The 23,289-nt window shown below is 44.5% G+C and overlaps 1 protein-coding gene across 1 annotated transcript in view; it reads right to left on the bottom strand.

Annotated features, from left to right (window-relative positions):
* Nucleotides 1–23,289, bottom strand: part of ZZEF1 (zinc finger ZZ-type and EF-hand domain containing 1) — a 293,759-nt gene that overhangs the window by 215,326 nt on the left and 55,144 nt on the right. Inside the window, exons 6-8 of the mRNA XM_089655409.1 lie at nt 8,958–9,168; nt 3,801–3,917; nt 3,546–3,724 (exon numbers count right to left, since the gene is read on the bottom strand). Coding sequence (XP_089511535.1) covers nt 3,546–3,724; nt 3,801–3,917; nt 8,958–9,168 — 507 coding nt within the window. The remainder of the gene's footprint in view (nt 1–3,545; nt 3,725–3,800; nt 3,918–8,957; nt 9,169–23,289) is intronic.

Raw genomic sequence — 23,289 nt, 5'->3', positions numbered from 1 at the left:
TATTCCCCCCGACAGCAACAGTGGGCTATAGTTCCTGCCACTAACACCAACAATGGGGCCCTATTCTTCCTACTGACACCAATGATGGGATACTACTCCTCCCACTGAGACCAATGATGGAGCACTATTCCTCCCACTGATATCAATGATATAGCACTATTCCTCCCACTGAGACCAATGATGGAGCACTATTCCTCCCACTGAGACCAATGATATAGCTCTATTCCTCCCACTGAGACCAATGATGGAGCACTATTCCTCCCACTGAGACCAATGATGGAGCACTATTCCTCCCACTGAGACCAATAAGGGAGCACTATTCCTCCCAATGACACCAATGATGGGGCACTATACCTCCCAATGACACCAATGATGAGGCACTATACTTCCCAATGATACCAATAATGGGGCACTGTTGCTCCCAGTGACACCAATGATGGGGCACTATTCCTCCCAGTGACACCAATGATGGGACACTATTCCTCCCACTGACACCAATGATGGGACACAATTTCTCCCACTGACACCAATGATGGGACACAATTTCTCCCACTGACATCAATGATGGGACACTATTCCTCCCACTGACACCAATGATGGGACACTATTCCTCCCACTGATACCAATGATTAGGCACTATTCCTCCCACTGGGACCAATGATGGAGCACTATTCCTCCCACTGAGACCAATGAGGGAGCACTATTCCTCCCAATGACACCAATGATGAGGCACTATACCTCCCAATGATACCAATGATGGGGCACTGTTGCTCCCAGTGACACCAATGATGGGGCACTATTCCTCCCAGTGACACCAATGATGGGGCACTATTCCCCCCACTGGGACCAATGATGGAGCACTATTCCTCCCACTGAGACCAATGAGGGAGCACTATTCCTCCCAATGACACCAATGATGAGGCACTATACCTCCCAATGATACCAATGATGGGGCACTGTTGCTCCCAGTGACACCAATGATGGGGCACTATTCCTCCCAGTGACACCAATGATGGGGCACTATTCCTCCCAGTGACACCAATGATGGGGCACTATTCCTCCCAGTGACACCAATGATGGGACACTATTCCTCCCACTGACACCAATGATGGGACACTATTCCTCCCACTGACACCAATGATGGGACACTATTCCTCCCACTGACACCAATGATGGGACACTATTCCTCCCACTGACACCAATGATGGGACACTATTCCTTCCACTGATACCAATTACAGGACACTATTCATGGGGCACTATTTCTCCCACTGACACCAATGATGGGCACAATTCCTCCTACTGATACGAGTGATGGGGCACTATTCCTTCCACTAATACTAATCAAGGGACATTATTTACTCTCAAGCGAGGACATTTTCCACTCCCACTGACCAGAGTCCGGCCCTCCTAAAGTTTGAAGGACAGTAAACTGCCCCTGGCCCTTTCTTTAGAAAGTTGGAGACCTCTGGCCTAAACAATCAGAAGCGCAAGTTGTCCACCCCCCCACTCCTTGTAGTCTTCTGGGACAAATCACAGGTCCCAGAAGACTACGGGACCATTCACAAGGCACAGCACTACTCACGTATGCATAGTGGGCACCCGGCTGTGAAGCCACAAGCTGTCACAGCCATGTGCCCACAATGAAAATGTCAGCACCAGGAACACCGGACTGCAGGTGAAACGTGCTGCGGGGAAGACACAGCGGGATCAAGGGACAGGTGAGTGGCTATTTTTTTACAAGTCAGCAGCTACAGTTTTTGTAGCTGCTGACGTATTTTTTTACAGCATGACTGGAACTCAGTTTTAAATAAAGAATTTGCAAAACAAATGAGAAAATGTATAATTTTTAACAAAAAATAAGGCAATTTTAACAGCAACATGATAACAGCAACATGTCTCAAAAAAGTTGGGACAGGGCAACAAAAAGCTGGAAAAGTAAGTGGAACTAGCAAGAAATAGCTGGAAGAACATATTGCAACTAGTTAGGTTAATTGGCAACAGGCCAGTAACACGATTGGGTATAAAACAGCATTAGAGTGTCTTAGAAGTAAAGATGTCCAACAATTTCAGAATAATGTTCCTCAACATAAAATTGCAAATACTTTAAATACAACCACAATTCCAAAAAGGTTGGGGCACTGTAAAATCTACATAAAAACAAAATTAATTAATTTGCAAATCTCATAAACCCATATTTTATTTACAGTTCAAAAGCCTGCATCTGATGTTATGGGTGTGCATTAGTTCACATTTGAAAAGGCAATATCAATACTGAAAGCTATATCCAGGTTTTAGAGCACTATATGCCCCCATCCAGACAACGTCATTTTAAGAGAAGGCCTTGCATATTTCAGCAGGACAGTGCTAAACCACATGCTGCATCTACATTAACAGCATGACTTCATAATAGAAGAGTCTGAGTGCTCAACTGGCCTAGCTGCAGTCCAGACCTTTCACCAATTATCTGTCACATCTTGAAATAAAAAATACAACAAAGAAGACCCAGGACTGTTGAGCAATTAGAATCCTAGATCGGGCAAGAATGGGACATTTCCTCTCTTCAAAAACTCCAGCATCTGCTCTACTCAGTTCCCAGATGTTTACAGAGTGTTGTTAAAAGAAGAGTATATGCTACACCGTGGTAAACATAGCTTTGTCCCAACTTTGAGATGTGTTGTTCCCATCAATTTCAAAATTCTTATTTTTTTTCTTAAAATTGTACATTTTCTCAGTTTAACCATTTGATATGTATACTATTTTGTTTACGTGAAAGTTATACCGTTTACAAATGGTGGTATATAAACTGGGATTTTTTTTTTCAATGTTTACTAGTAATGGCGGTGATCAGCGACTTATAGTGCAAATGCGGCGAGCATTCTGACACTGGGGGGAACTGACTTGGTGTCACTGACATCCCCAGTGACACCAATACAGTGATCAGTGCTAAAAAAAAAAAGCATTGACACTGTACTAATGGCACTGGGCAGGAAGGGGTTAACATGTGAGGTGATCAAAGGGTTAACTGTGTGCTGTGTTTGTGCTTCACTGTAAGCACACTGTTACGCATGGCTCTGCTATGCAAAGCCATGCATAGCAGTGTGCAGGAGCTGACAGGGGAGAGAACTGTAGTCTTTACGTACAGTTCTCTCCCTCTGTCAGTAATGCTCCTCGATCACCGGGTGCCAGCGAGTGATCAGCAGGTGCCAAACACTCATAGGGCTATCTGCAAGTAAGTTTTACTTTGATGAGCCTCACAGGTGGTTATGACAGAATAGGATTACTGAAGGTTTTTGAAACCCCAAGGTTTACCACCTAATTTTATTGTAGCAAAGTTCTATGGTGTCTCAGTGAAGGGCATCAATAAATAATTTAAAAATGATATAAATGATTTAGCCTGACTAAAGGGTAGGGGAGATGCATATGAAGCACACGTGACAGCATGAACACTTGTACTGTGCTTGCTAATTGAGACAAAGACACGAGTAAACACAGCTTCACCTAAAATACAATTATACGCATTTCGGCAACTCACAAAAACATTACCATATTTATAGAGAAGATTGATTCTAACAGATTCCATTGAATTTAAAAGGGAGGCAGCTTTGTACTGTAAATCCAAATGGTCCATAATGGTACAAAGAGAGGTGATCACTTTAGCAATATTCCCTCTGGCCAAAGCAAATGCCAAGAGATTTAAATCCACTGCTGGTGTGGGACAGCAGCTGCAAAAGAAACACAAAATGCCATAAGTGTGAAAATAAACTTTCGCTCTCAAAATATTAGTCAAAAGTCAGTTACCTTGCAGTCCTCATCAGAAAGCTGTTCACCTCTTCCAGAATATTTGGTGATAAAAAATTTGGAAACTCAGCAGTTCCTTGTGTTAAAGAGAGAGGTATCATGTGCTGCAAAGCCTTTCTAAAAAAAAAAATTAAAAAAGAAAAAAAAACTTACTTAAGTTTTTGAGTCACAGGGCATGAAGAAAGACAAGCATTAAAGAAATATCATAAAAACTTAAAAGGGGCTTTTTAAATCCCTCAGGGACACAGTGCACATAGAATTTTCTCCAATAACATCTGTGCAGGGGTTGTCGAGATGCATGGTCAGTTGCTATCCACCACTATCCAACCACACAGGAGCAAGGAGAAAAGCTTCTGAGTGACAGTTTACAGAGGAGGAGGGACTGGTATAGACACAGAACACATACAGCCCACACAGCCCCTGCCTCCTCTCTACATCCACAGCAGTCCTTGCCGGTGAACCTTGTGCCTTCTCTGCTCCCTTTGTATTGTTAGAAGACTTAAAGCAATACTAAAGTAAAAATTTTTTTTTGTAAAATAACAAACATGTTATACTTACCTGCTCTATGCATTGGTTTTGCAAAGAGCAGCCTGGATCCTCCTCTTCTCGGGTCCCCAACAGGATCTCCTGGCTCCTCCTTTCTGTCGCGTGCTTGCTATGGGGGCATCCAAGCAGGCGTGTTCCCGAGCCGCTGCTCTGTGTGTCTATTCAAACACAGAGCCGTGGCTTGGCCCCACCCCTCTCTCCTCACTGGCTGACTGGCTGTGATTTACAGCAGCAAGAGTCAATGGCTCACACTTGCTGTCACAGCCAATGAGGTGCCAGAGAACCGGGACAGCCAAGGCTGTTGTGCACATCGCTGGATCTCAATGGGCTCAGGTAAGTATTGAGGGGGCTGGGGGCACTGCTGCACACAGGTTTTTTAACTTCATGCATAGAATTCATGAAGGTAAAACAACCTTGAGCCTTTGCAACCACTTTCACTCACACAGCTTGTACTGTAAATGATGGTGTCTGGAAAGAAGCACTGTCATTCACAAAAATACAAGCCAATAGTAATACAAAATGGCAACTAGTTTCCCTCACACAAATGCGGGAGCTGCTGGGTTAAACTGCTCTCTGGTTGTGTTTTTGTGAATAACAGTGCTGCTCTCCAGCCAATGTCATTCACAACACAAGCCGCCATTTAGTTTGGAGGAGACTACTATAGTAATAGCGTTGTGGTATAAACTTACATGGGGGCGAATACTGTATTCGTGATCTGACAAGGTTTGTAACCTGTATGATGTTTGCAGATTATAATTCTTTAATACATCATGTTAACAGAGGACATGATATGTATCTACTGCATGTGACGCTTTCAGGTTTGTCCCACCCCCGGTCTGTGAATGGACAGTGAAAGGAGAGGCAGCTGACTTATTAGAACATACAGTAAATGCTGCAACACAACTGACTAGTTCCTTGTGCTGCTTATCCCTTTATCAATCTGAGCTCAATGTGGAGTATGAATGTGTGTTGTGGCACGCTGCAACACGTGTACTGCACTTTAGCGCATGGTGTGCTATACAGATTAAGGGCACTGCAAATGTACAGAACTGTGTCAACCATCTATTTTTCAACTTGTGTTGTGAAACATTTGGTTGACAAATCATGATATATTCCAACTTAATTTACAGTCAAAGTTATTGCTTTCAGTCATAATACAGTACAATATCCCCAAAGGGAACTCTTAACACCTTGACCCATATATACTAGCAATGGGCGTGCACCAGGACAAAGCTATATGAAAAAGCCCCCCACAACCACCCCAACCTTCCCCAATGCGCAAGCAGCAGAACCGTCTGCAATTCAGCTAGACCCACAAAAAGTGATTCTTTCCTCAGAGATGAAGTCCATCTTGGACCTATTCAAAGGCCAGGGATATCGAGCCTTTGTCTCCAGATGCAAGTAGATATTCTTCTCTGAACATATTGCATATTCATTTGATCAACACATTGCTGGTTAGTAGGGGGAAGAAGATGATCTTTCCAGTGCATTAATACAAGCTTGTGGGCTTGAAAGAGAACCATAGGGGTAGCCACTATGTTAATCCATATCCTAATCTTCCAGGATACCAACAACACAAACCATGTATTTTATAAATGCAAGCAGTGAAACTACCAGAATTTGATTTGTTATCAGTCTCTTGCAGCCCACAACAGAGCATAATTTGAACTGGGAGAGGCAGAAGCAACACAAGTAACCAATCAGCTGTGTTTCAGTGCTCATGTTCTAACAGTGATCATGCTGCCAGCAGGAGAATTCAGAGAGACATAGATATGTTCTCTGGTCTGCTGCTTAGTCACAGGCTGGCTGAGGGGCTATTACATAACTGCAGCAGAGAATGAACAGTTCCATTTTCATAACTATGGCAGAGCAGTGAAAATCTCATAACTTGATGGACAGGACTACCATATGCATCTCACCAATCTATTTAGCTGGTTGGCTGGAGGTCAACTTTAAGGGCTTGTTCACACTGGCTTTGCTCTCTAAAAAGCCATCCACGTTTGGATCGCTCTACAGACAGCAATTGACGGGACGTGAGGAAACGTTGTATTGCCCACTCACTGCCTATTTTAACCCCCTGAACCCCACACTAGTGTGCCACAGTTACAGGACACTTGCAGAGTGGCCCTATTTATTTGAATGGGTCGCGTTCAGAGGGCACTAAGCTTACCGAAAGCGAAAGGGGGTATAGCTCCTGCCGTGGCCACAAGGCAAAGCATCACCCGTCTCCTACCTCTGCAGCTAAAGGAGTAAAGAGATGGGGGCAGTAAAAGAGCAGCCCTACCGCTCAAATGCAGGGTTCACAAACGGTACCTTTGAGAACCCTGTATGCCATTTGCCTATACTGGCACAGTGGTAGGGTCTAGCACTCACATTACTTTTTGGTTGGGTCCTTGGAACCAGGTATGTCCTCTACAGGAATATTAAGCACCTTATTAGGAACAGGATTGAGGAAGATCCACAGCTGGTAAAAGACCACTTTTCCTCAAAATCCTCCAAACAGGTACAGGACCAAAAAGTGATTGGAAGAACCAAACAGATTATTGGGGGAGTTCAAATCTTTGTGCAAGGAAAAATGCTTTGAAGCTTCAGGACATGTAGAAGGACTCAAGACCGGTAACGTCACTGGCAGAAGCAACTAGCTGACATATTTTAGAATAGTGCGCATTGCATCAAAATCAGCCAAAACTTTGTGAGTAATGACAGCAGACTGACTCCTCAAGGGCAAACTCATATGTCAGGGAATGTAGCGACACTGGGGCTGATGAATTTGAAGCCTCTGTGGCTATAGGCAAGTCGCATATTGAATCTGTGGGAAAAAAGGTGCAGAAATGCACTTCTGTGACCAGAGTTAGCAAATAACTGGTTATTGTAGGCCATAAAGCCCTGCATGGCCTCCAGATTTATCAACAAACTATCACTGTTTGTGGCCAGGACAAAGTATCCCCTAGCACTAGCATCAGATGCCTTGATAATCCCCTAGTCTCAGTTTAGATTAATCTATGCCTTCCCTTCAGTGTAAATGCTACCTCATCTGCTCCACAAAATAGAGCAAGGAAAGAAGACGATGATTCTCATTTCTGCAAACTGGCGCAGAACAACCTGGTATACAAACACATTCAAACTACTAGAAGACAACTCCTGGCCTCTTCAAAAAAAAGCCAGACCTGCTATCTCAGAGTCCTATGTTTCATCCTGATTCTCAGTCCCTGGCTGTAATGGCATGGCTGTTTAAGCCCAGGTCTTAAGAGACAGAGGGGTATCTGAGTTGATCATTCCTACCTTACTAAAGGCAACAAAAGCTACTACCAGAAAGATCTACTATCCAAACTGAAAAGCATTCCTGGTCTGGTGTGAACACAGGCAATTCAATCCTACTCTGTGCCTCCCATTTTGGCCTTTCTACAATCGGGTCTTGACCAGAACTTTGCCTTAAGCACTCTGGCAGAACAGGTTTTGGTCTTGTCCATTTTCTTTAAAAACCTTTGATTTCCTTCTTGCCAAAACCTTTATTCAAGGTATCTCTCACATCAAGCAGCAACCTCTGTTTCCTTTGGGATTTCAGCTCTGTTTTTTCTCTCTGCCCTGAATAAACCAGCATTTTAACCCATCAGGGATATCCCCTTTGATGACCTCTCTCTCCATTCTCCATCCTTCACAATGACAAGATGGTCTTACACCCAAGACCATCCTTTCTTCTCAAGGTCTTCCACCGCAATGAAGACCCAGTCCTATCATCCTTATGCCCTGCTCTAAAGCATCCAAAGAAAATGTCCCTTCATTGAATGGACATAGTCAAAGCCATAAAAGAGTCTATTTCAAAGCAACAGCTTCTATCAGGAAGACAGATTCCCTATTTGTCTTCTTCTTATGACTTCATCCTGCTTCCAAGTGCACCATCACTCTATGGATAACGCAAATGATCACTAAGCTTACACTCTCAAGGGCAAATTCTGTTACATGCCTATTCCACCAGGTTGGGCTTTCCAGCATCAGGCCTCTGTAGCACAGCTTTGTAAGCCCACCACTTGGTCCTCTGTTCATACCATTTGAAAGTTCTACCAGGTGGACATCTAATCTTTTACAGATGCAGCTTTTGGCAACAAGGTACTTGCAGTGGTACTTATTGACCATTGTTGTTGAGCCTGTTGGCAAAGTTCTGTTTACCTAGTTGTTATACACCCATCTAATCATTCGCTTGGGCACATCCCAGAGTCTATGAATACTCAAGCCTGTGTCCTGTACCAAACAATTATGAGAAGAATTTTGATTTACTTGTAAATTCCATACTTTGGAGTACAGTACAGGACCCCCTCCCATCTATTCCTTGGTTACTCCGCATTACATGCTAAGGACTCATAGAATGGGTACCCTGAGGGTGTGTTTTCAAAATCTTGCCAACGTCCAATCACCTGAAATGTATGAGCTTATAATCCAGGGTCTGTGAAAACTCAGCCTGGGTCCTGTACTTTACACCAACAGGGAAGTCAAAATTCCTCTTTTTGTGTCTAGCATCGTCTGTATTTTGTAATTTAAATGTAAAACAATATTAAAACTAATTAATAGATCTAAGCAATTTGACAATACAATAACTTCTGCATCGCTACATACTGTGTGTGCTGCTGGACAGCCTGTGCAAGCGCTGGATTGGTTTCCATTGAAGTAGTGACAAGCGATGTCAGCAGAGAAAGATACCATATAGCTGATGCATCAGATATGGATACTACAGACTTTTTTAGCTTCTGGTAGCCAACAGCGCGAAGGCCATGTATTCTTGTATCACATCCATCGCTCAAACAACGCTTGATGTTTATCTGGACATCTTTAGAGAATCAATATTAAAAAAAAGTTATATTTTGTTATTCAGTTACACTTATCCTTTATTCTACTACAACAAGCTTTACAACTCAAGTATAAAAGGAAATAAAATTACTTACAAAGAATACATCGAACCTCAAGATATTAAAACATTAATGCATTAAACAGCAAATATCAATGGGTTTAGTTTAAGAAAGTTTATGAGACTTGTACATCAGTAGTTCTGAACCATTAGTAACCATAAAATAAAAGGATTTACATGAGAAAATAAATGTTACCTGAATTAAGTTACGTAAAATTATTTTTATAATTCCTGCATGTTGTATTTTACCACACATCTTAAATTTGCAGATACATTATAGATCGGTGAAGCCCCTGAATTTGTGTTTTTGTAGGTGCCAGCTTTGCCAAATATAATAGAGCCAAAATCGTAGAAAACAGGACTCTCATTCTGACACTCACAAACAAACTTACTACACCACATTACAAATAATGTAATAGTTATGCAAGCCCCAGCCTATGGAAATCTCAGTACAAAGCCCAACTACATCCAGTACATTTTGGGTTCTGAAGAAGCATCTCTATGCCACAAGGCACAGACCTCTGGACATACAGGGCTACGCTGTTGTGATGATTCTAAACTATGCATCATGTGGTGGTTGATCAGCTACAATCTAGGTTATCTATTTTTAACTTCTTGAGGGACTATATTGATGGGTGCTGTCTATATGCAATTTTTATGGCACAAATAAATTATATTTTAAAACTATTTTTCATGTGTTGCGAGTTTCTTTGTGAGTGCCAAAAAAATCCTATTTTTGGAGATTTTCTTAATCTACATCATAAATATATTTAGTTTTAAAAAAAATCACCTCAATTAGGTTAGATTTTATCACAAAAAATATTACAAGGTGCTACTGCATGAGAAATACAAAAAATTAATTCCAAAACTGAACATTCACTGCTTTATTAAAGGCCTTGACCTCACCCTACTTCTCTTTCCTACCCTCTAAAGGAAATTCATCTTTCCCCATGTCACTGTAATGCCTTGCTTAAAGTGGAGTTCCACCTGAAAAAAATAAATAAAAGTCAGCAGCTACAAAAACTGTAGCTGCCGACTCTTAAAATACAGACACTTACCTGTCCCTCCGTCCAGCGGTGTTCTTACCACCACTGGTTTCACCGGCGGTCCTCTCTGCCTGGCGCCGGCATCTTCAGTGCATGAGCGAGAAGTGCTGTGCTTTGTGAATGGTCCTGTAGTCACGTGTCCCAAAAGGCTACGGGGAGGGAGGACAACTTCCTCTTCCGACTGCCTAGGTGATCGCAGCGGAAGTGGGAGCGGGTACTTGTCAAATTTCGGGCACCCCCTCCCCACTCCCCAAAGGTACCAATCCTTAATGGGGAGCGGGGACAAAGGATTAAAGCGAAACTTCCCCTTATGGGTGGAGCTCTGCTTTAAGTCATAAATGCAAGAAGCACGGGTTTATACATATTGAAGCCCATTAGCATCAGACATGTCCATAAAGGTTCTCACTCACCCAGGTCATGTTGTAGTTAGTATTAGTTCATCACAAATAGCTGAACTTGATCTGTAATACTGGAAATGTTTCACCACTCACACAACTAGCTTTGTTAGCTCAAATGACTGTCAGGAACATACCCTAGCATTTATAGCTACATGGGTAATCTATAACCCTAACTCAATTACCCTGGAACATGTCAAGACAGATGTTGATAATCCAAAAACATGGTGGGGTTTATTTTAAAGTTTGTGAAACCAGTCAAATAATAAATATTACAATCAATATGATACCATGAAGTCTGACACAAGTGAACATTTTTGAGTTACATAGCTGAAGGTCTGAATTGTTTTTCCAAATTGCAGTGGTAGAGATGTTAAAGTTAGTATATGCATTGGTGATACGTAGTGATGAAGTGATGAAGGTACAAGCAAAAATGTGTATTTTTGAAGGAAAGTCAGGTGCACATTAAAGTGGTATTAAACCCAAAAATGTAATATATTGCATCTTACCAATCATTAGATGCGGTGCCTGTATTAATTTTCTTTTTTAGGCTTTTTCCATCTGTTATCACCTGGTGTTCCGGCCAGTAACACTTCCTGAATTAGAGTGTGTACACTCTTGAAGTGGAAAAACAGACACCTTTGGACAGCAGCACTGTCAGTCTGGGGAGAGGAGAGTGACAGATGTACAGGGGTTGGACAAAATTATGGAAACACCAGGTAAAGAACTAAATGGTTGCCTAATATGGTGGTGGACTACCTTTGGCATCCAAGACGGCCTGACTCTCCTGGGAATTCACAACTATACTGAACTAGCAGCCAATTGAAATTGAAGCCAAACTCTACCTAACATTTTTTATGCAGTTAAAAGAGTTTTGTCTCTTTTGGGATAAAGTTTTTACATAAATGAATAAAAGCTGACCATAGTAAGCACCACTGCTACTGTTAAATGGTTTGTCTCATCCTTCTAATTACTACATCTGCAGGACAGCTTGCTCAGCTGAAAAAAACAACATATTTTCTAGTTCGATCACCAGGTGAAATTAAAAAAGAAAGCCTAAAAAAGAAAATTACTGCAGCCATCACATCTAAGAACTGGTAAGCAAATTAGACCCATTGATAACTTCAAAATATGAGTACAGAAGAGTACAATCTTCATGCAGTGTTGGGAAGAACTTTTATAAAGAGAGAATGCCAATTCTTAAAACTCATCTCCAGCAAAAAAAGTTTTCCCATGCCCACACTACATGGTCAATTGCTTGTTTTTGTCTAAGGGAGGGGAGATGATCTTCTCAGCGCAAGATCGTCCTGGAACCCCCGAGCTCCAGCGGACTTGAGTTGTGGACTGTTTCTGACATCATCGATCCCAGAGCAGGCTCCATAGACCAGAAACAGTCCACTGTTGGACCGCGAGGGAGTACTGGATTCCAGTGGAACAAAGGATCAGGTGAATATAAGCTTTCTACTCACTGCTAGACAAAGCAAGCAGTTGACCCGTGTGGTGCATGCACGGCCCAACTACATGGGAAAACCTTTTTGTTGCCCAGAGATGGGCTTGAGCCTCTAAATTATAAACTTCAGTGCAAGTTTTTGACTGCTACCCTGGCTGAGATCTGCACTTTGATAGCTGGACAACTTAAAATGTTACTAAATCCAGGATCCTGCATTTACTATATATGGTCTCCCACACTACACAGAACACTGAAATGCAATTATGTTCATACATATAAACTGCTAAATACCTTTTTTCATCAGCAGTTACAGCAGTCATGTGACTTCTATCAGTGTCTAGCCCGAGCACATGTTAAAGCTTGTAGGAGTTTTCATTTTGCTCTAGGAGGATGCAGAACCCCTGGCCTCTGTCTGGACCGTGCTGGTTAGCCCTGTGCTGATTACATGTACTATCCCAAGAAAAATGAAAAACCTCTCTAACAATACACACCAAACTGAGCATGTGCAGTGAAGAAGGGAAGGATCAGAATCAAAAGTCTGGATCAAACAGCGTTTTTACACAATGCAGAGGATTAACCCCTTAGGTTCCACAGTGAGCATAACAAGCATGCTTTACTGCATATACAGACTGATTTTACTGTTGTGGATTTAGTAACACATTATCCACTTGCCCTCCAGAGAATTTACCCCCCTTCCTGACCAGGCCATTTTTTGAGTTACAGCGCTGCGTTAATTTAACTGACAATTGCGCGGTCATGCAACACTGCACCCAAAATAAATTTCCGTCCTTTTTTTTCCCACGAATAGAGCTTTCTTTCAGTGGTATTTGATTACCTGTGCAGTTTTTATTTTTTGCACTATAAAAAAAAAAAAAAAAAAGACCAACAATTTTCAGAAAAAACTATATTTGACTTTTTGCTCTTAAACATGTCTAGGAAAAAAATTTTAAAAATCTAATTTTGTCATAAATTTAGGCCAAAATGTATTCTGGTACATGTCTTTGCTAACAAAAATTAATAACAGTAAATTAATTGGTTTACGTGAAAGTTATAGAAACAAATGGCAGTTTATATACTGGCATTTCTTTTTTTAATTTTTACTAGTAATGGCGGTGATCAGCAACTTATAACAGGACTGCAGTGATTTTGCACATCCCTTGTAGCAGTATATCTGCTATAGGGCAGAGGGAAAGCGGTTAAATAAGATGTCAGAAACAGTAGTGTAAAAGTAAAGTAAACTTTAGTTTTTCTCAGTACAAAGTTGGAGACAGAACCAGTGACTTATGCAGGCCATAGATGGGTCGAAAATCGGCCGATTTTTCGGCCGAAAATAAAATTGGCCGATTTTCGGATCGTTAGTGGGCTATTTGTTCGGTCGTTTTTCGGTATTTTGGCCGTTTTTTTTAATCAGGAAAGTTGGAAAAAAATCGGCCGATTTCGCCGATCGGCCGATTTTCGCGGCAATAATGGGCTAATCGGCCGATTTTTTACCGATAAAAAATCTGCGCATGAGCAGTGACCTGCAAGAGGAAGACAAAAAGAAGAAAAAGAAGAAGAGGAAGAAGAGGATGAAGAAGAAGAAGAAGATGATGATGATGATGATGAAGAAGAAGAAGAGGATGATGATGATGAAGAAAAAGAAGAAGAGGATGATGAAGAAGAAAAAGAGGATGATGATGAAGAAAAAGAGGATGATGATGAAGAAGTAGAAGAAGAAGAAGAGGATGATGACGACGAAGAAGAAGAAGAGGAGGATGACGACGACGACGACGAAGAGGATGATGATGATGAAAAAGAAGAGGAGGAGGATGACGAAGAAGAAGAAGAAGAAGAGGATGATGATGATGAAGAAGAAGAGGAGGAGGATGATGAAGAGGAAGAAGATGAGGATGATGATAATGAAGAAAAAGAAGAAGAAGAGGATGATGATGAAGAAGTAAAAGAGGATGATGATGAAGAAGTAGAAAAAGATGAAGAAGAGGATGATGATGAAGAAGTAGAAGATGAAGAAGAGGATGATGATGAAGAAGTAGAAGAAGATGAAGAAGAGGATGATGATGAAGAAGTAGAAGATGAAGAAGAGGATGATGATGAAGAAGTAGAAGAAGAAGAGGATGATGATGATGACGAAGAAGAAGAAGAGGATGATGATGAAGAAGAAGTAGAAGAAGAAGAGGATGATGATGAAGAAGTAGAAGATGAAGAAGAGGAGGATGATGATGAAGTAGTAGAAGAAGAGGATGATGATGAAGTAGTAGAAGAAGAAGAGGATGATGATGAAGAAGTAGAAGATGAAGAAGAGGATGGTGATGATGAAGTAGAAGAAGAAGAGGATGATGATGACGAAGAAGAAGACGAGGAAGAAGAGGATGATGAAGAAAAAGAAGAAGAAGAGGAGGATGATGATGATGAAGAAGTAGAAGAAGAAGAAGAAGAGGATGATGATGAAGAAGTAGTAGAAGAAGAGGATGATGATGATGAAGAAAAAGAAGAAGAGGATGATGATGATGAAGAAGTAGAAGAAGAGGATGATGATGAAGTAGAAGAAGAGGATGATGATGATGAAGTAGAAGAAGAGGATGATGATGAAGAAGAAGTAGAAGAAGAAGAGGATGATGATGATGAAGAAGTAGAAGAAGAGGATGATGATAATGAAGAAGTAGAAGAAGAGGATGATGATGAAGAAGAAGAGGATGATGATGAAGAAGGAGAAGAAGAAGGATGAAAAAGAAGGAATTCCAGTCCGACAAAAAGTGTCTCTGCAGAGAGCTCCGCTATTTCTTTGACAGTTCCTTGACATTTACAGAGGTTGCAACATTGTATCTATTTGTTTCCGAATAAAAACATCTGTATCCTAAATGGATACAAATAGATACATTGTTGCAACCTCTGTAAATGTCAAGGAACTGTCAAAGAAATAGCAGAGCTCTCTGCAGGGCAACTTTTTGCCGTCTGTAGACGGGATGAAAATCGGCCGATTTTTTTTACCATTGGTGGTAACGTCGGCCACTTGAACGACCGATTTTTTGTTTTTTTAAAAGAAAAATCGGCCGATTTTCGACCCATCTATGGCCTGCATTACTGCAAAAAAGCAGTGATTTTGATGCAGAACACAGCTGAACTCAATGTAAATCCCTATCAATGAACTTCTCTTATTTGCTCCCTTTTGCTTTATTAAATATATCACTGAGAGTGTTTTGTTATATGTTTCATAACCTTAGATTGTACGCCCCTTGAGGGTTAGGGACTGATGTAAATGTACAATATATATGTAAAGTGCTGCGTACATTGATGGCGCTATATAAGTACCTGAAATAAATAAATAAGTGCAAAAATTATCTGTTGATCTTGTCATAAGTTCAGAGCGGTCTTCTGACCACTTTCTGTGTTATCTCAAGGAAAACAATTAGCCCTACAAGTACAGAACAATTAGTCCTTATGTTGTAAAGAATAAGATAGGGGAGGGTTTGAGTAGTTTAGCAAGAGACAACTGGGTAGGACTAACATCATTCAGTCCATAATAACACTGCCTGTTGTCAAGGCACAGCACAAATCAGAAAGAGATTGTGTTTCTGGCACATCAACAGGATTCAAGAAGGCTTAAAAAAAAAAAGTGCATGCATCTTCATCTCAGTCTCCTATAGTTTGCATGCCTGTTACCAGGAATGCAGTGCATTTGTGCATTTTAAAACACACTGTCCTTTTATTGTACCAAACCTTTACTATATTATTTATGTAATGTAATCTTTTGAAAAGAAGAAAAAATCTGCGTGTAAAAGTGTGAACTAATTAACTAGTTGCCGACCGCAGATAGCCGAATGACAGCTACACTGCAGCCGGCCAGTTCTGGGTGGGCATCATATGACGTCCTCCCAGAACGCTCTCTCCTGCGCACCCCTGGGGTCGTGCCCCCGGCGAGCTCCTACGGACACAGCTGGTGATGTGGTAAAAGGCCAATCACAGCGGCCTTTTACCACGTGATCAGCCGTGTCAAATGAGACGCTGATCACAGGGAAATGCAATTGCCGGTTCTCGGCTGCACTTTCCTTACAGTGTCAGAGCGTGAGGAATGTACTGCTGAGAACCGGCAGTTGTCAGAGCAGGGATTGGCACCGATCATCAGGGCACTGATGATCAGTGCCCTAATGATCGGTGCCCAGCAGTGCCACCCACCAGTTCCGCCCACCTGTGCCCATCAGTGCTGCCCACAAGTGCCCAGCAGTGCCACCCAGCTGTGCCCAGCAGTGCCTAGTAGTGTCACACACCTGTGCCCAGCAGTGCCACCCAGCAGTGCCATCCACCTGTGCCACACACCTGTGCCCAGCAGTGCCACCCAGCAGTGCCATCCACCTGTGCCACACACCTGTGCCCAGCAGTGCCACCTACTTGTGCCCAGCAGTGCCACCCACCTGTGCCCAGCAGTGCCACCCACCTGTGCCCAGCAGTGCAGCCCAGCAATGCTGCCAGTCAGTGCCAGTCAGTGCCCAGCGGTTGTGCCAGTCAGTGCCCAGCAGTTGCGCCAGTCAATGCCTAGCAGTGCCGCCAGTCAGTGCCCAGCAGTGACGCTGTCAGACATCGCCCGGCGGGATCTCTAAGTCCTAAGTCCCAGTCTGCCTTTTCACCAGAGCCCCTGATGGTGGGGATGGACTTGGTGCAAGACTGAAACCAGGTCGCAACCCCTGAGTGCACCCAACTCTGGTAGAGGGGTACCGCTGAGGGTATGTGCCAGGGGTGAGCCTGATGTGAAGAGGCTGACAAGTCCAGGTCCCGAGCGGGATGGATGGATGACAGTCAGGAGTGAGCGTGGTCAGACTAGCCGGGTCGGTAACGGTGGAGGAGGGTAGGTACCAAGCAGTAGACAGAGAGTAGCTGGGTCATGAGCCAAGGTTCAGCAACGGGAGGTCCAATAGTAATATTAACGACAGGCAGAGGAATAGTCAGGGACGAGCCGGGGGTCAGAGCAGGAGAAGGTCAACACAATTCAGGACAAGCAGGATCGGCAACAGGAACGCACTTCAGAAACACAGGTACAGGAACTAGACCTTGCGGCAACTTGATCACCGTCAGGCCAGTATAAATAGTTTGCCCTGCACCGTCATTGGTGCCAGACGCACGCCCGCGTGCGCGAGTGCACATGCGCAGCCGCAACTGCTGCCGCGGACACCCAGGTCCTAGTGCCTGCACATTGGTGCGCCTAGGCAATCTGCGCATGCGCAGACCTGTGCGCCGCGGCGAGACCTGCAGTCCCTGACATGGCCCCCCTACGGGCAGCCTCCGGATGCCCAACCGACCCCTCCGAGACGGCTGGTTCTGAAAGAATTCCTGAACAAGTCTTGGGGCGTGAACATTTTGGGCCGGCTCCCATGAATTCTCCTCAGACCTGTACCCTTTCCATTTAACCAAGAACTGAGTTTGGCCTCTCCTTTTCCTACAATCAAAAGCCCTCTTATTGTCCTCCTGGGCCTTTGCCATCGCCTCTTGCAGCACCTTGTTATTAGAGAATAAAAAATTTAACATGTCCTGCGTGGCCGGAACCATGACTTCTGGAATCAGATCCGGTAAGAATACGGGGTGGAATCCATAATTCGCGAAAAAGTGGGCCTGCTTTGTAGCAGAATGACTCGCGTTGTTATACGCAAACTCCGCCAGTGGCAGGAGGGTCAACCAGTCGTCTTGGAGGAAGGTGGTATAGCACCTGAGGTACTGCTCCAGAGTCTGATTCGTTCGCTCCGTCTGGCCATTGGTTTGTGGGTGATACGCAGAGGAGAATAACAGCTTATAAATTCCAAGTGTTTCACATAAAGCCCTCCAAAATTTAGACGTGAACTGAACCCCCCTGTCCGACACAATATCCTTAGGAATCCTGTGGAGTCTCATCACCTCCCTGATAAAAACCTGTGCTGTCTCAGGGGCCGTAGGTGTGTCTCTTAAAGGTACAAAATGGGCCATCTTGGACAAGCGGTCTACGATCACAAAGATCGCTGTGTGGTCCTGAGAGGGTTCCACAATAAAATCGATGGCGATCATTCTCTATAGTCTGTCAGGTATTGGTAATGGGCGTAAAAGGCCCCAGGCCTTGTTCCTAGTAGGTTTATTCCTCTGGCAAATGGCACAGGTCTTAACATATAACTCGCAATCCTTGGCCATATTGGGCCACCAGAATGTACGCTGCAACAGTTCCAGAGTCTTACGTACTCCAAAGTGCCGTGCTAACGGGTGGTCGTGGCAATATCCTAGTACTAAAATACGGGCTTCCTCGGGAACCACAATCTGATCCTCTTTCCACAGAAGCCCCTCCCTATTCAGTAAGGGAACACCGGGTGGACCTGGCATTCCTACGGATGCAGCCTGCAGTCTAGAATGGAGCTCGGATTGTAGGACCAGAAAATTCCCTGATGACAGGATGGTATCAGGTTTGGGAATCTCTTCAGGGTCCCCAAACATGCGGGAGAGCACATCGGGCTTAGTATTCTTTGACCCTGGCCTATAGGTAATATAAATTATAAACCGCGAAAAGAAGAGTGCCACCTGGCTTGACGCAGTCTTAGGCACTTTGCTGTCCTCAAATATTTGAGATTCTTGTGATCTGTGAAAATTAATATGGGGTGTACGGCCCCCTCTAGTAAATACCTCCACTCCTCTAGTGCTACCTTGATCGCCAGAAGCTCCTGGTCTCTGATATCGTAATTCCTTTCTGCAGTAGTCAGTTTAAAAGAAAAGAAGGCCACCGGGTGCTAACCCCCTATGACTACGTGCCTTCGCACGAAACGCGTCAGGGAGCGGCTACAGAGGTGTGACGTCACGCCGACCGGCGCCACGAGGCCCCCGGCGGCAATTTGCATTTTTTACTTGTATGGTCAGTATCTTTCTTGCTCCTGCCTGTATTGTTTTTGGGGAATAAATACTCCTTGCCATAAGGATATTACACTATTTGGCCTCCTTTGTTCTTTGAGCTCCGATGGGAGCTATTCACATCTGCAGAGCGGCCATCTCCACACGTGGCGACATTACCAAACGGCGAGGGGCATCTGACCAGATCTGACCAGACCCATATTAGGATCCTTGATGTCCTGAAAGAATCTGCTTTTAATGCGCATTGGGATTGCGTATCTGGTGAGTGCGCAATCCTTACATATTTATCACCTCATCCACGGATCCAGCTATTGGATTTCTTGAAGATCATTTGGGATCTTTCCAGATCACGCCATAGACTGCATTTTGGTTTAGTGTCCAATCACTTATAGTCACCAATAGGTGACATTTTATCTACATTTTTGCACTTTAATATTGTTTTATGCTGTTCTATGGGTTTTGGCATAAAGATGTTTATATGTTTCTATATGTTTTAAACACAACATTTTAGCGCTGCACCTTGCTTTATTTATTTTGAGACAGGATTGCCCCAACTGCGTTCTCAGACGCATCTACCTCCAGGATGTAGGGTAAGGACGGGTCAGGATGGCTCAGGATAGGGGCTTCAGGGAACAACTTCTTTAAAGCTGCGAATGCTTCCTGTGCTTCAGCGGACCCCCTGTCTGGTCAACTGGGTAATCGGGGAGACCAGGCCTGAAAAGTTCTTGATAAACTTTAAAGTTTGCGAAGCCAATGAAGCGTTGGACCACCTTTTTATCAATGGGTACTGGCCAATCTAAGACAGCCGAGACATTCTGAGGATCCATGGCTATTCCTGTGGTGGAGATGGTCAGACCCAAGAAAGAGATGCTATGCTGTTCAAAACAGCACTTGTCTGCCTTGGCATATAGGCCGTGTTGGTGGAGCCGTTCCAACACACACCTCACGTGACCTCTATGGACCTCCAATGACGGGGAAAAGATCAGTATATCGTCCAAGTAGACGACAACAAAGATGTCCAGATAGTCCCTGAACACAATGTTTATGAAGTGCTGGAAGGTGGCGGGTGCATTGCATAGGCCAAAGGGCATGACCAAGCATTCAAAATGTCCGAACCTGGTACAGAATGCTGTCTTCCATTCATCCCCCTCTCTGATATGGACTAGATTATATGCCCCCCTCAAATCCAGCTTGGTGAAGACAGAAGCTGACTTCAACCTTTGAAAAAGTTCAGGGACCAAAGGCAGCGGGTAACGATTCTTGACAGTTATTTAATTTAAATCCCGGTAATCTACGCAGGGTCATAGGGATTTGTCTTTCTTCTCAATGAAGAAGATGCCGGCCCCAGCTGGTGATGTGAAGGGCCGAATAAACCCCTTGCGGAGGTTCTCGTCTATATACTCCTTTAGAACCCCTAACTCCCGCTCGGACAAAGGGAATATCCGGCCAAATGGTATTTCCGAACCTGGGAGAACATCAATCGGGCAGTCATAGGTCCGGTGAGGGGGCAGAACATCTGCCCCCCGCTTGCTAAACACGTCCAAGTAGCTATGGTAGGCCGAAGGAATGACTTGAGCCAGTCCTGCATCCGCATCTAGACATAGCAAGGCCTGTGGAGCCGGGGGCATCCTAGGGAGGCAATGCTGCTGGCAATAGGGTGACTGGAAGTGGATTGATCCCGCCTTCCAATCAACCTGCGGATCGTGGGCTCATAACCAAGGGAGCCCCAGGATAACTGGGAATAGAGGGGATGCAATGGCATCCAGGCAGAGGAATTCCTGATGATGGTTTGCCACTGTAGTGCGGATAGGTGGGGTTTCACGGTCCACCACCCCTGGCCTGATACGTGACCCGTCAACTAAGAAGATATTCAAACCCACCTCCTTCGTCTGTAAGGGGATCTGCTGCTGAGTTGCAAAGTCCAAATCTATAAAACAGCTACATGCTCCAGAGTCCACAATTGCCGTAGTTACCACAGTTTTGCCCAGTAGCTGAAGTGAGATAGGTACTGCTAGATAACTGGTGTTGCTTCCATCTTTAGAAGTGACCATAGAAAAAACAGCAGAAAACTTAACCATCTTGGCTGGACAGGTACGCACTACATGGCCTGCTTCCCCACAATAGAGGCAAAGACGGTTTATCTGACGCCTTTGGCGTTCCTCAAGCGTAAGTGGAGGCCGAATCCTTTCCGATAACCCAAGTCCCGATGTATCCGCGAACTCCTGATTCCGGTTGACCCATTGAGACTTAGGCTGGATTGCAGCATAAGGTGATGTCCAGGTTGGTCTCTGACCTTGGTTGAACCTTTCCCGCCTGCGCTCCCGCAACCGGCGGTCAATCTGAATAGAGAAGGTTATCAGGCCCTCAAGAGTATCAGGTATGTCTACTCGGGCCAGCTCGTACTTCAATGTTTCAGCTAAACCCATGCGAAACTGGTGATGCAGGTCCGCCTTATTCCATTGGGTGTCACTACCCCAACGCCTGAATTCGGCTGCATAGTCCTCCACTGCTCGGTGACCTTGCCTCAGTGTATGTAGGGCCATCTCTGCCGTCGCGGCCTGCTGTGGGTCATCGTACAAAAGCGCCATCGCTTTAAAGAATGACGTTACCGTTTCTAACTGTGGGTCTCGGGTCTCTAGTAGTCCGTGGGCCCAGTTTTGGGGTTCATCCTGTAACAAGGAAATAATGAACCCGACCCTCACAGTTTCTGACGAAAACGTTCGAGGCTGGAGGTCGAAGTAAAGCTGAAAGGAATTACGGAAACTCCTGAATCTACTTTGATTTCCGTTAAAACGTTCAGTGTGGGAACACGGGGTACCAGTGCAGGTATGGAGGCCAGTGTCCCCCCAGAGGGTTCTCCAGACTGCCTGATAGGTGTGGCTAAAGTCTGTATGCGGTCACCCAATTCTGTATAACCCTCCTGTAGGGCCCTAACCACTACTGTGAGGGTCGCCAAATGTCGACATATGTCATCCAGAGGGGAAGTTCCCCTTCCAGGCTCAGTCATGGCCGCAAGGTACTGTCAGACACCGCTCGGCAGGATCTCTAGTGATCCACAGAACGGGATTCCCCAGGACGCGGAGTCTAAGTCCCAGTCTGCCTTTTCACCAGAGCCCCTGATGGTGGGGATGGACTTGGTGCAAGACTGAAACCAGGTCGCAACCCCTGAGTGCACCCAACTCTGGTAGAGGGGTCCCGCTGAGGTATGTGCCAGGGGTGAGCCTGATGTGAAGAGGCTGACAAGTCCAGGTCCCGAGCGGGATGGATGGATGACAGTCAGGAGTGAGCATGGTCAGACTAGCCGGGTCGGTAACGGTGGAGGTGGGTAGGTACCAAGCAGTAGACAGAGTAGCTGGGTCATGAGCCAAGGTTCAGCAACGGGAGGTCCAATAGTAATATTAACGACAGGCAGAGGAATAGTCAGGGATGAGCCGGGGGTCAGAGCAGGAGAAGGTCAACACAATTCAGGACAAGCAGGATCGGCAACAGGAACGCACTTCAGAAACACAGGTACAGGAACTAGACCTTGCGGCAACTTGATCACCGCCTGGTCAGTTTAAATAGTGCGCCCTGCACCGTCATTGGTGCCAGGCGCGCGCCCGCGTGCGCAAGCGTGGCCACAACTGCTGCCGCGGATGTCCAGGTCCTAATGCCAGCACATTGGTGCGCCTAGGCAATCTACGCATGCGCAGACCTGTGCGCCGCAGCGAGACCCGCAGTCCCTGACAGATGCCAGTCAGTGTCGCCTATCAGTGCTGTCTATTAGTACCATCAGTTCTGCCTATCAGTGCCACCTATCAGTGCCGCCTATCCGTGCTGCCTATCCGTGCCCTTCAGTGCTGCCTATCAGTGGCCATCAGTGCCGCCTAATCAACGCACATCAGTGAAGGAGAAAAATGACCTGTTTGCAACATTTTATAATCGAAACAAAGAAACTTTTTTTTTTCAAATTTTTTGCAATTTTTTTGTTTATAGTGCAAAAAGGAAAACACCCAGCGGCGATTAAATACCACCAAAAGAAAGCTCTATTTGTGAGAAAAAAATGATAAAAATTTCATATGGGTACAATCTTGCATGACTGCACAATTGTCAAAGTGCGACAGTGCTGAAACTGAAAATTGGCCTTGTAAAGAAGGGGGTATAAGTGCCCTGTAGGCAAGTGGTTAAATAAGCTCACTAGCAGCAGCTTTAAATATCACAGGCAGCATAAAAATGTAACCCTATTGAAATCGGTGTGTAATTCATACTTTTTGTATGGGCAAAATCAAATTCCTATCTTACTATGCTGAAAATACATGGG

The sequence above is a fragment of the Staurois parvus genome, unplaced genomic scaffold (genome assembly GCF_062004578.1).
Source record: "Staurois parvus isolate SC_StPar_1 unplaced genomic scaffold, SC_StPar_1.0 ptg000839l, whole genome shotgun sequence".
In the NCBI taxonomy this organism is placed as follows: domain Eukaryota; kingdom Metazoa; phylum Chordata; class Amphibia; order Anura; family Ranidae; genus Staurois; species Staurois parvus.
This window is presented reverse-complemented; position numbering and strand designations above follow the sequence as displayed.